This window comes from Grampus griseus (assembly GCF_964374135.1).
Source record: "Grampus griseus genome assembly, chromosome: 16".
Lineage (NCBI taxonomy): Eukaryota > Metazoa > Chordata > Mammalia > Artiodactyla > Delphinidae > Grampus > Grampus griseus.
The window spans coordinates 18144197-18157595 of NC_139010.1; the positions used below are offsets into that span (position 1 = coordinate 18144197).

The following is a 13399-nucleotide window of genomic DNA, read 5'->3' on the forward strand; positions in this document are numbered from 1 at the left end:
GAAAGGTTCCCAAACATGTGCTCCATAGAAAAAAAAAAATATGTTCCCCAAAAGATACATCAAACTGAACTGCATTCAAAATGAAAGAGAAATTATATATTTTCTTAGACTATAAGATACGAGGATATCTGTACATATTCTAGATTGTATGTGTTTCACAATAAATCCAGAGGTATGACTGAGTACACAAATGTTCGTTACCTAATGGCATTTATGGTTGTCAGAGGAGCTAAAGCTTTCTAGGAGCCAAGCAAAAGATAATGAGTTAAATAAGCCAGTATTCACTATGTGATATAAAAACATGTCCATAATTGCATTATTATCACTGATACAATAAATGCAGTCATTTAATTTGGAGTCCTACGAGTGGCCTATGTACACTTTAGTATCACTTTCTATGACAGGCTAAAACAACGGAGTATAAATAATTAATCTGTAGATTCATCTGAAGGTAAGTTTAGAGCTGTGCTATTCTAGAGAATCAACATGAACTACAAACGTGATCCAATATGTAATTTTAAATTTTGTTAGACACATTTACAAAGTGAAGAAAAACAGGTAAATTCTACTAATATATTTTCAAATATATATATATATGAAAATATCATTTCAATGTGCAATCAACAAAAACAATTCATGCAATATTTTAGGCTTATTTATACTAAGTCCTCAACATTTGTGTGTATTTTACACTTACATCAGATCTCAGGTCACACAAGCTACGTTGTAAGTGCTCCACAGTCACATGTGGCTAGGGCTACCTTACTGAACAGTGCAGGTTTAGACTATCTGGAAGATGGAGTATACTAAGTAATCTACCCTAATTTTTACTGCAGTTGAGTTTTGATAAAGACTGGGGAGCTCTGCTGAAACCTGGAGAGGGGATATTTTACATGAGAGCATAGCTAAAATTTAAAAATCTGTCAAGAAGAAGGCAGGGTTGAGCTCCTCTTTAACCATAGCATGTGTTTGAATTAATGACCATCAAGGAAGTAGATTAAGGGGCACAACCAAAATCTTCAATAGAAGATTTTGTCTGTTCAAACACAAACATAAGCAAGCAATCTAATTCCCCAGGTGCTATGCCCCAAAATCTGGCTATTAAAATAATTATATAATTATGTTACATAATTGCCATACACACCAGCAATTCTACTCCAAGGCATCTACTAAAGATACTCAACACAAAGATTTGTATCCACATGTCCAGAAAAGCATTATCCATAAATTTCAAAAAGCGGAATCAACTTAAATATTTGTGTATCACATGGTCAATGGATGAACAAAATAAAGGGGGAAAAAAGCTAAAAAAAATAAGGCAAACGCAAAAGTCTATATATTGTGTGAGCCTGTTTATGTTAAAGTCTAGGGTAGTCAGAACTATTTTGACAGAAGAGAGATCAGGGGTCAGGAGTGGGGACTTACGGCCAAGGGACATGAGGGAACAGTTATGTTAAAATGTATACTTAAAATAGGTAAATATTACCACATAAAAATATTTCAATAAACCTACTAAAAAATTAATATACAGTCAGAAAAAATATTTAGGCCAGACTATTTTCAAAAGTTAACCCAACATTTACTTTAGTCATCAAAGTAATGAAGCTTCAAGGTAAACCTTTCAGACAAAATTAGAAATTTTATTATTGATCTTTTGATTACAGATAGTGGCTGAATCATTATTTACTGATTCATTGTGTTTTACACTCAGTGGAAACTCTGTAAGTGCCTATTACATGTAACTGCAATACAACAGAAGTTTTCAAATACATTGTGTCATTCTATTTTCACTATAACCCCATGAAGAAAAAAAGATGAATATTATTTTAACATATGACAAAACTGTTATCACAGAGGTATCCAAAGGTTCTTCACATACTAAGGGTTGTGACTAAAACTGAAAATAGAAACACTGATGAAGCGTCTAGGATGTCTTCTATTATACTTCACAGTGATACCATTCTTAGAAGGGAGATTTGTATGAACCTACGTTAACTTTTTAATTAAAACTGCCTATCCAGGGCTTCCCTGGTGGCGCAGTGGTTGAGAGTCCGCCTGCCGATGCAGGGGACACGGGTTCGTGCCCTGATCCAGGAGGATCCCACATGCCGCGGAGCGGCTAGGCCCGTGAGCCATGGCCGCTGTGCCTGCGTGTCGCGTCCGGAGCCCGTGCTCAACAACGGGAGAGGCCACAACAGTGAGAGCCCCATGCACCGCAAAAAAACAAAAAACAAAAAACAAAAAAACAAACTGCCTATCCACTGAACTATTTTAGCTATTCAATACACAGGTTCTCTCCCCAGCTCCCAATCCCCATCCAAAAACTTTGCCACTCCTTTTGTCAAAACATAAAATCCTTTGTTGCATCATCTCCTATTGCTGAGACTGAAATGTAGCACCACCAATTACAAATATCTCTGAAATAATGCCAATATAAAAAGAGAGCTCCAATTCTAGCAAAGGAAAGTATGAACACAAAATACTTTACTTGGTTATTCTTTTTTTTAAAATTATTTAATTGTTTTTTTATTTTTGGCTGCATTGGGTCTTCACTGTCGCATGCAGGCTTTCTCTAGTTGTGGCTAGCAGGGGCTACTCTTTGTTGTGATGAGCGGGCTTCTCATTGCTGTGGCTTCCCTTCTTGCAGAGCATGGGCTCTAGGCACGCGGCCTTAGTAGCTGCAGCACGTGGGCTCAGTAGTTGTGGCTCGTGGGTTCTAAAACGCAGGCTCAGCAGTTGTGGTGCACGGGCTTAGTTGCTTTGCAGCATGTGGGATCTTCCCAGACCAGGGCTCGAACCCCGTGTCCCTTGCATTGGCAGGAGGCTTCTTAACCACTGCGCCACCAGGGGAGCCCTCCTTGGTTACTCTTGAACATTAATTCTGCCCTACAGCATTCTAAAACATAACTCCTGAAAACCTACCACAATGATCTCTGGAATAATACCAGCAAAAATCCAGCATATCCTCAACCTGTTCTCTGAATTTTGTATCCTTTGCCCTGTTCCTCTAAATGAAGTATGGCTCTTCTTCAAAACCACTGTTTTTTGCTGGTAACCTCTCATATTATGACTGTTTTCCTTCCCGGATTCATTTTACTACTGGGCTTAGAGTTGGACTAGGTCTCTCTTTATTCCCCACTGCACAGACCATACTCCTTCCTTGATCATCCATCCTACCTCAACCACGCCCCTCCCCTCTCCCTGGTTATATACTTTCTCCATATCCTCGATTTCAAACACTTCACTCCTAGAACACTACCTCTTATATTTCCAGCTCACTCTGACATATTCAAGCTGGACCAATCGATCAACCCAACCCAGGGCCTACAACTTTTCATTGCTGTTCTATTATACTACAATTTCACTATAAAATATGTGAAGGTAGAAAAGCAATTTGCAAAAATGCTAATGAAAATTATCCAAGAGTGGTGCAATAATGTTCATTCCAAGAATGAACATAAATACCACTTTTAAAATAACACTGAAGGTTTTTGAAAAATAAAAAAGTTAATGGAAGAGGGAAGGCGGGGTGGGATGAATTGGGAGGTTGGGGCTGACATATATACACTACTATGTATAAAACAGGTATGACCTAAATGGGAAGGAAATTTTAAAAAGAGTAGATATAGGTACACGTATGACTGATTCACTTTGCTGTACAGCAAGAAACAAATACAACACTATAAAGCAACTATACTTCAATAAAAATTAATTTAAAAAAACTTAATGGGGCTTCCCTGGTGGCGCAGTGGCTGGGAGTCCGCCTGCTGATGCAGGGGACGCGGGTTCGTGCCCCGGTCCGGGAGGATCCCACGTGCCGCGGAGCGGCTGGGCCTGAGAGCCATGGCCGCTGAGCCTGCGCGTCCGGAGCCTGGGCTCCGCAGCGGGAGAGGCCACAACAGTGAGAGGCCCGCGTACCACAAAAAAAAAAGTTAATGGAAGAAAATTACCTTTAAGTAATTATTCTTATCTTACCCTTCATCTCAGTTATCCTTCCTTTAAACCATTTCCTAGTCTTACTGGCTAAATGCACATTGAGACAGCATAGCTAAAAATGGCTTAAATTACTATATAGTGGTAGGAGTGGGAGGGATGTGAAAAGGCTGTTATGAAAGTCTGCCAAAACGAAAAGATTTAAAAAAAAAAATCGGCCTAGTCAACATTTATCAGAACGGAGGCATTAAAACAAATGTCATATTGTCTTAAACAAAACAAAACCAGTGTGGAGTACCTATTGCCCAAAATCAGTGCTGACTATTTCATGAATTCTCTCATTTCATCATTAGCACATCACTATAAGTTACGTAAATACTGTTAAACTTATTGTAATTGAGGAAGCAGTGTTAGAGAATTAAGTAACTTGCCCAATGAAATATAAATACAAGTGATCAAAACAAGGATTTCTATATAATCTTGTCTCCCTTATGTAACAATACTGTGTATGTAACACAAGAACATTTTGTAAAGTAACCATTAAAAATGTACTGATGGGGACTTCCCTGGTGGCACAGTGGTTAAGAATCTGCCTGCCAATGCAGGGCACATGGGTTCGATCTCTGGTCTGGGAAGATTCCACATGCCGCAGCATAACTAAGTCTGTGCACCACAACTACTGAAGCCCGCGCGCCTAGAGCCCATGCTCTGCAACAAGAGAAGCCACGGCACCGTGAAGCCCATGAACCACAACCAAGAGTAGCCCCTGCTCACCGCAACTAGAGAAAGCCCCTGTGCAGAAATGAAGACCCAACGCAGCCATAAATAAATATCATTCACTTATTTTTAAAAAATGCATCGATGGGGCTTCCCTGGTGGCGCAGTGGTTGAGAATCTGTCTGCCGATGCAGGGGCACAGGTTCGTTCCCTGGTCCGGTAAGATCCCACATGCCGCGGAGCGGCTAGGCCCGTGAGCCATGGCCGCTGAGCCTGCGCGTCCAGAGCCTGTGCTCCGCAATAGGAGCGGCCACAACAGTGAGAGGCCCGCGTACCGCCAAAAAAAAAAAAAAAAAAAGCATCGATAATGTAAATTTTATTAAGTCAAGATGTAGAGTATTTTCAAGTTTGGAAAACTGGTAGTAATCATGAATAAAATATTTTTATAATATTCAACATTATGTAAACATATTTATTTTGGAAAAATATATCCTTTTGTTATCCAATTTTCCTGTTTTTCCTTAGCTTCAAGATTTCAATAAATTAATTTATCTAAAAGTTAAATTGGGAAATTTCTTACAGAAAACAACTTTCTACATATTTACAGGATATCTCTAAATCCATTATATTAAATGTAAAAACATCAGAAGCAAGCTTCATTCTTAAAATAGAGAATGATGCTACATGATCACAGGGCCATAAATACATTTAGGTACACAGTGAAAACTCTGATAATTGATACTGAAACTTTTCATTTAATATGCTTTTTAACGTAGATATATTAGTTATGAAAACAATTCCTCAACAAATGCAATTTAAGTTATAAGTCAGCCTTCTAAATTTAATGCACCTTTCAGGAAACAAAACAAATATGCTGGGCCTAACAAGCAGAGTTCACATCACTGAATACTCTGATGATTAAAATAAGAATTTTTATAGGAGACTAAGAATTATTTTTTATTAGATGAAACTTTTAAATTCTAAAACACAGACTTATAGTGGCTGAGGAAGATTCCAAGTAAAAAAAGCTAAACCTCTCTAGTATAGTAGGGTTAAGAAATTCAATCTGTAAAACTCACTTCTACAGAAGTGAGAATAGAGTAAATGCATTAAATCTCTAAGGTTTATAGGTTGCTTATGATCTGCAAATTTCTGGAATAAGAAATAATATCTGAAGTTACTAATGAGAAAATCTATCATGACATACTCTATATATTCACATATTTACATAATCCTATCTTTTTTAGGTAGTGAATTCAAATAATTTACTTACTCAGGTAAAACTACCATCACAACAACACAAACAGAAGACAATATAAAAGTACTATCCTCTGTGACTTCCCTGGTGGTCCAGTGGGTAGGACTTTGTGCTCCCAATGCAGGGGGCCTGGGTTCAATCCCTGGTCAGGGAACTAGATCCCACGTGCAGGCTGCAACTAAGAAGTTTGTATGCCACAACTAAAAGAGCTTACATGCCACAACGAAGACCGGTGTGCCACAGCTAAGACCAGAGCAGGCAAAATAAATAAATACATACATAAATATTAGGGAAAAAAAAGTACTATCCTCTAAAATTAGCTTCTTCACCCCTCCCCTAACAGAGAAAAGGTTATCGTCCTCCTAACAATAACATCTACAAATAGATGGACAGTCTCTCAAGAAACAAATGAAAATAAAACCAATTGATTTTAATATACTACTAAAAACTAGAATCCTTAATTAAAAACCTAGTAATGGATTACCACTAAAATAAACAATAAGAGCATCAAATCCTAACCACTAGACCACCAGGGAGCATCTAAAATAAACAATGAGGGCTTCCCTGGTGGCACAGTGGTTGAGAGTCCGTCTGCCGATGCAGGGGACACGGGTTCGTGCCCTGGTCTGGGAAGATCCCACATGCCGCGGAGCAGCTGGGCCCGTGAGCCCTGGCCGCTGAGCCTGCGCGTCCAGAGGCTGTGCTCCGCAGCGGGAGAGGCCACAACAGTGACAGGCCCACGTACCGCAAAAAAAAATTAAAAAAATAAAAATAAAAAAATAAACAATGAGAACAAAATAATTGGGTAGATTTACAAAAAACACTTTTTACATTCTCTTTAAAATATATTTTCCTTCCCTCCTGTCTTTAAAAAATATTTATTGCTTTGTATTGAGCAAATGAATAACATTATGACTGAATGTATAAAACTCATCTGAAAAGAATGTTTTTAGGAATACCTTAATTACCTATTCCCATCAGGATGGAAAAAGTAGATGTGATAACTCCAAGATTTCAGGGCTTAATTCCCCGTCATGTTGCTCCACAGTATGAAATAGCTTCCAAGAGCCCCAGCTGTAAGCTGGGAAGAATCTCTGTACCTATAATCACACAGTGACCACACTATAAATTAGACTTCTGTTGTTGTATCACTCAATTTACATTTTAGCAGCCATTAATGAGTATATTTTAGGGTTTTTCATTTGTTCTAGAATAAGATACTAAAACCTCAAAAAAAAAAAAAAAAAAAGGGCTTCCCTGGTGGCGCAGTGGTTGAGAGTCCACCTGCCGATGCGGGGGACACAGGTTCGTGCCCCGGTCTGGGAAGATCCCACATGCCGCAGAGCGGCTGGGCCCGTGAGCCATGGCCACTGAGCCTGCGCGTCCGGAGCCTGTGCTCTGCAACGGGAGAGGCCACAACAGTGAGAGGCCCACGTACCGCAAAAAAAAAAAAAAAAAAAAAACCTCAAAAAAGATACCAAATCATTCCCCTTACTTTAAAGCCCTCTATTAGCTTCTCGTGAGACAAGAATAAAGTCTAAACTTATGCTAGTTGACAAAAACCCTAAAGATCTAGTTTCTGCACTCTTCTCAACCTGCTACAACTACTAGTCCCTTACTCTACAGCTTGGTACTATGATTTTCTTTCTGTTCCTAAAACATACCAGGCTCATTCTGATCTCACGGTAGAAAAGAAGCAGAAGATAAAGTTTTACTGCAATGATTAAAAACAGGAATGAAATACAATGTTTGAAACCTAAAGAAATGTCAAGAGAAAGGGAGATGGACAGACTAATCTCTGGAGCCGTGCTTTAACTCTTTAGAGAAAACAGGTCAAATGTCAAAGAGCTGGAAATACAAGTGTCACTAGGATACCCAACAGATTGGCCCAGGGTAATACAAGTTGTCCTACTACTTCCAAATGTACATTACCTAACCAAGCTGTATGAACTTTTTAAAAGTTCAGAAATACGCATACAACGTACATTCTAGGTAAGTATAATGTAACCAGACCAACAATGAATAAAGAGTACTGAGAATTATTATTTATAATCTAAGAAAGATACCAAAGAACTTCAATTTGGATGATGAAGTTATGTAAGTGATTTCACTGAAGATACGGAATGATGTTCAATGTTCTGCATCATTACTTTTCAGGTCATATATTACAGCACAGAGAGCATATTCTTTGGCAGCAAGAACAATGAGACCTTGAATGGTAAAATTTCTTTGAGCCTCAGTTTTCAAATTAGCAAAATAGAGGTAATAATGAATACTTCCGATGGCTGTTTTAAGGACTAAACATGATAATGTAAGAAAAGAACTCAAAAAAGTAACTGACACATGTTGGTGGCTTCTTTTTGTCCTTGACCTTAAAGTACGATGTACTTCATAAAAACTAAAAAGAAAATGTTTGGCTAGAGATTTGTCACCACGATCACGATTGCATTGCACTGAAATGTCAGAAAGAGAAAGGATATGTAAAATGAAGTTATTGAGAAAAACAGTGAATTTAATTTTAAAAAGAACCATCAGAGAAATTGGCCAATCTCATTCAAAAACAAGAGTGAGAAGGGGGAGGGGAGAGGACACAGACACGTATTTTTAACCTTGGCTTTTTTATAATCCAGTGGTTAAACACATTAACTTTTAACGTTTATTTAATATTTTAACATAAAATGTAAAAATAATCTCTCTATATGAAAAGAAAGGAATTTGTTACTGGAATACAGCAACATGTCTATTTATCTTTCAAAAACAGGTAAAGAAGAAGGATTACTGAGCAGCAGAGATGCCAGACATCCAGAAATCCACAAACGTAAGCGTGATAACATGGCAATTTGGGAAGGAGAATAAACAGAAGTAATAATACTTATAAGTATATAACAGAAATGGGCCATATGGAGAATTTTTTCTTAACATTAAATTTTAAAGTGACACAGAGGCAGTACATATGGATAAAAAGAAATATCAACAATGAAATGGGTGAAAAGAAATAACCAACAAATTTAGGCAATGACTGTAAGTCATTGCTATTTACCAGTTGCAATGGATAAGGATCGGTACAACATAATTCTTGCTCCCAAGGAGATTTAGAATCTTACTTCAAAAGGATTGCAATAAACATCTAGATAGCAATCCTTACAAAAATAATACCATCATAAAGCTTTTTAAACATAAAAAGTTCATATAATATATGTATGTATATTTTCTCAATTAATTTTTAACATCTAAATCCTCTCAATTCAACCCTATCAAGTAGATATTAGGTACATTTTACAAGTGAGAACTCTAAGACCCAGAAAGATTGAGTTATCCAACATTACACAGTCAGCATTTGGCAGAGCCAGAACTCAAACTTGAGTCTACTATTCTAGTACCATACAGCTCCAAAAGTAAGTACTATTCGACAATGTGGATGAGAGACCAAAGAGCAAAAGTTAGTTTTTAATAATACAGATGTAGATAATTCTAACGAGAAATGGTAGAAGATATTCCCTATGAAAATATGAACTCTACTAGTAAAAGTAGTATCTTACCAATATTTTATTTCTCAGGGCCTGATACACTTTAGGAACTTAAATAATTTCAGTGAATTGAATTAATGAAGGTGATGAGTGAGTGAAACAGTATGACTACATATAGTTTTCAGATGCCAGATTTTAGAAGGACATATATAAATAATGGAAGGAGGGAAATGTAACTAAGTGTTTATAAATTAATATCATAAACTTTATAATAATAATATAAGTTAGAATAAGCTAAATTTTATAAATAATACAAAGGAAAACCAAACAGGTCCATTGGCTGCATAAAAGTAAGAGGATGAACTAGGAAGAAACAAGAATATTGCATGGAAAAGATGATGTAATGTTAACAGATGCAGAGAGAATAAAGAACTACTCACACCTTCTCTTTTGCATCCATCTTCTCCACCAAGGAGAATTGAGTAGAAAACTGGAAAAGGTAGAAGAAACATAGTTAAAAAGTAAATGAAGTTGAAATGAGTAAAGAAGACTGTAAGAGAATACCTAGGCACTTTTTAAATTAGTTTTTGTCTACAGAGCCTGTATTAGGCATGCACCTCTAATGTGTATAATCTGTAAAACATCGTAAGAAAGCAATTTCTAAAATGCACTGATACTGAAAGAAAAAAATTTAAGAGAATTATGTATCAAAAAAGCATGTAGCCTTTTAGTTTAAAACGCTTTTGAAAATCCATTAATGTCAATCTGTATCCAAAGTACAAAGACTATTGTTTGAAGATGGCTTGTAAGCACTAAAAAAATAAAAAGGTTACTCCTGGAGCATTTTTGTTTTTTTCGCTATAAGTGATCCTCAACTTCTTCTTTATCAGTAAATTTCTTCTTTTTAGGTAGGCTAGTATAACACTATATGTACTCATAGCTGGATAAATCACCATAATTTACAGTATTTACCAAGAACTAGAGTAAAATTAAATGTCTTCAAAAGTAATCCACAGGCCTCTATCCTCATACTTTAATCAAGACAGATGACTCAATAGGATTCAAATTTAAGAATAATAATTAACATGTTGGATGATAACATGAAGTTTCAAAACAATTTCAATAGATTGGAAAATGGGTAGAATCAACTAATATTAAAACAACAGCAATAGTAGTCATAGCTGACTTCATGAAATAAAAGAGGCTTAGCTTAAGCTAAAGCCAGAATTTGGGAAAGCTGATAAACGATAAACACTCCAGTTTAGAGCAGAGAAGCCCACAAAGGGTCAAAAATTGGTTGAGAGTAAAGTAGGGCTAATAGGAAGAATTACATTAGTCTATTTCAGCAACAGTCAGACCCACAGATCTCTCCCTGGCTCTAGCTTAGCAACTGTCTCCTCTCCCACTTTGGCAGAAAAAGAGTTTTTAGAAAAAAGTTATCAGAGGGTCTCTGGATCAAGGACCATACTACTTTGTATTATTTATAAAATAATATGAGATTATTACTGAAACAGGACGATGAAGTTACAGTATACATAATTAAATACGTTGAAAACCAACCCCATCCCTCCCACTCCCACTCTTTTTTACCTCAAAGGGTTTAACTTTTGAGAGCTAGGGAAAAGACTGGTTTACTTCTATGGGAAACCTGACCAGTTTAAGATAAAAGACACCCAAATAAACAGACATTAGGTATTCCCCAAGGACATGGCCTGATCTCCAAACAGGCAGGACTACGGTCAACAAACCCTGCCCACATGCTCAGAGCTCCCATAGTGCTTTTTAATTGTTATGCTATTAAGTATGAGTAGTCAAAAAGAATCATCAAGTATTTCATGCGGGGAAAACATCAAATATAAAACCTAGAGACTAAATTACACAGAGAAAAAAGTGACTAGAAGAAAACAAGACTCTGAAGGGAGAAGAAAACAAAGAAGCAAAAAAATCACGCAAAAACTAATATTAATAGTCTCAATAATATAACAGAAACAACATAATTAAAACACAGAGAGAAACAAAAATTTTAAATGGTTATTTAAAAATAACCATTCAGAGAACAAAAAAGTTTAAGGAAAATGAATTAAGAGAGCAGATATGAAAAACACAAGAAAAAGTTTAGACTATAAAGTTGAAAATTCCTCCTACTCATAGAACAAAAAGAACATAGGCAAAGAAAATATATGGTAAAAAGAGGACCAGTATGGTCCCACATCCCAACACAAAAGTTCCAGAAAAGAAAAAAAGAATTCAGAAAAGAGGGAATTAAGTAAACAATTCAAGAAAATTTCCCAGAACTGAAACTCGTAAATTCCCATATTGAAAAGCAACTCCTGAAGAGCTACGCACACAGATGAAAAGGCATGTACATCTAGAAATGTTACTGTGAAATTTCCAAGCACAAACAAAAGAGAAGATCCTACACACTTCTTTCTTGTGAAAGAATCAAAAAGCAGAATGATATGACTTTTCAAAAGCAACATCAGAATCTGGAAGATATTATATCAATGCTTTCAGAACTCTCTAATCCAGAATTTTATATCCAGTCAGATGTGAGTCAAGTTTGAGGGCAGAATACAAATACTTTCAGATGAACAAGCCATTAAAAAATGTCCAAACAGGCAGTCTTTTTAAAGAAATTACTGGAGGATATATTCCACCAATACAAGAGAATAAACCAAGACATGGAATTCAGGAACATAATCTGATAAAAAAAAAAAAGAGAGAGAGGCAAAGGAAGTACAGTGCCTCACATAAAGTAAGCTTTATATAAGCCTGTTTCATAACTGTTTTCCCTGCCTCTGAAACAGAGCAAGACCCTGTGGGGCCCTCCTGGGTACAAATCCTTTCCCGGTTTCCCGTCAGTAGGAAATAGGCTTCATTCAGCCTCCTTGACCTTCCCTGAGTTCCAAAGGGCAGATTCAAACAATTGCTAATCAGGGAAGAGAGGCAATGCAGAAACAAAGGAGGAGCAGTAAAGAAACTAGCGCAGCAATAAAGCAGAGTCCTGATTCCTCCTCAAGGAATATACATAACAGATACCTCTGAGCTCTTCTGCAGGAACTAAGGCCCCCACCCAGGTGGAGGATGGTAACTTCAGACTGAGCACAAGATTCCTGGAACACCACCCTGTTACCTCACCACTAACTAATCAGAAAAAAGCCTACACACAGGGCTTTGCTGCTGGCGCAGTAGTTGAGAGTCCGCCTGCCGATGCAGGGGACACGGGTTCGTGCCCCCGTCTGGGAAGATCCCACGTGGTCGCTGAGCCTGCGTGCCCAGAGCCTGTGCTCTGCAACAGGAGAGGCCACAACAGTGAGAGGCCCGTGTACCGCCAAAAAAAAAAAAAAAAAAAGTCTGCACACAGTGGAAGACAACTAAGACTCTGATCCCCCCCCTCCCTGCACACCGCCCCCCCAACCCGTGATTCTTCCTTTAAAAACTTTCATTGTTGAGCTGAATCTTCAGAGTTGGTTTCTGAACATGAGTTTGCCATCTCCCCGGGCTGTGGGCCTCCTGAATAAAGCAACGTTTCCTTTCCTACCAATGCTTTTCTCTCAAGTATTGGCTTGCGAGCAGCTGAACCTGAGGTCAGTAACACCTCCAATCGCATTTTTTTCTCCAGCTTACCTAATACCACCAGACTAATTTTCTTATAACAGTTCCTTTCATCATCTCACTTTAATAATGTAAAATATGCATGACTACCTTCTGAGTCAAGATCAAGCTCCTACATCTCACATTCATAGGTCTCTATTACATATTCCAAGGGTCAGCAAATACGGCCCATAAGCCAATCACCTGTTTTATTTATTTATTTATATTTTTGGCTGTGTTGGGTCTTCATTGCTGCACAACGGCTTTCTCTAGCTGCAGTGAGCAGGGGCTACTCTTCGTTGTGGTATGCAAGCTTCTCACTGTGATGGTTTCTCTTATGGCGGAGCACGGGCTTTAGGCGTGCAGGCTTCAGCAGTTGTGGCATGCAGGCTCAGTAGTTGTGGCGCACGGGCTTAGTTGCTCTGTGGCA

The 13399-nt window shown here is 37.7% G+C and overlaps 1 protein-coding gene across 2 annotated transcripts in view; it reads right to left on the bottom strand.

Annotated features, from left to right (window-relative positions):
- JMJD1C (jumonji domain containing 1C) overlaps positions 1–9851 on the bottom strand; it is a 211182-nt gene extending 201331 nt beyond the window's left edge. For both annotated transcript variants that reach the window (XM_082673267.1, XM_082673266.1), the window contains exon 1: positions 9818–9851. In XM_082673267.1, the coding sequence (XP_082529393.1) occupies positions 9818–9835 (18 nt within the window). In that variant the 5' untranslated portion in view covers positions 9836–9851. The remainder of the gene's footprint in view (positions 1–9817) is intronic.
- Between the last annotated feature and the right edge of the window lie 3548 nt (positions 9852–13399).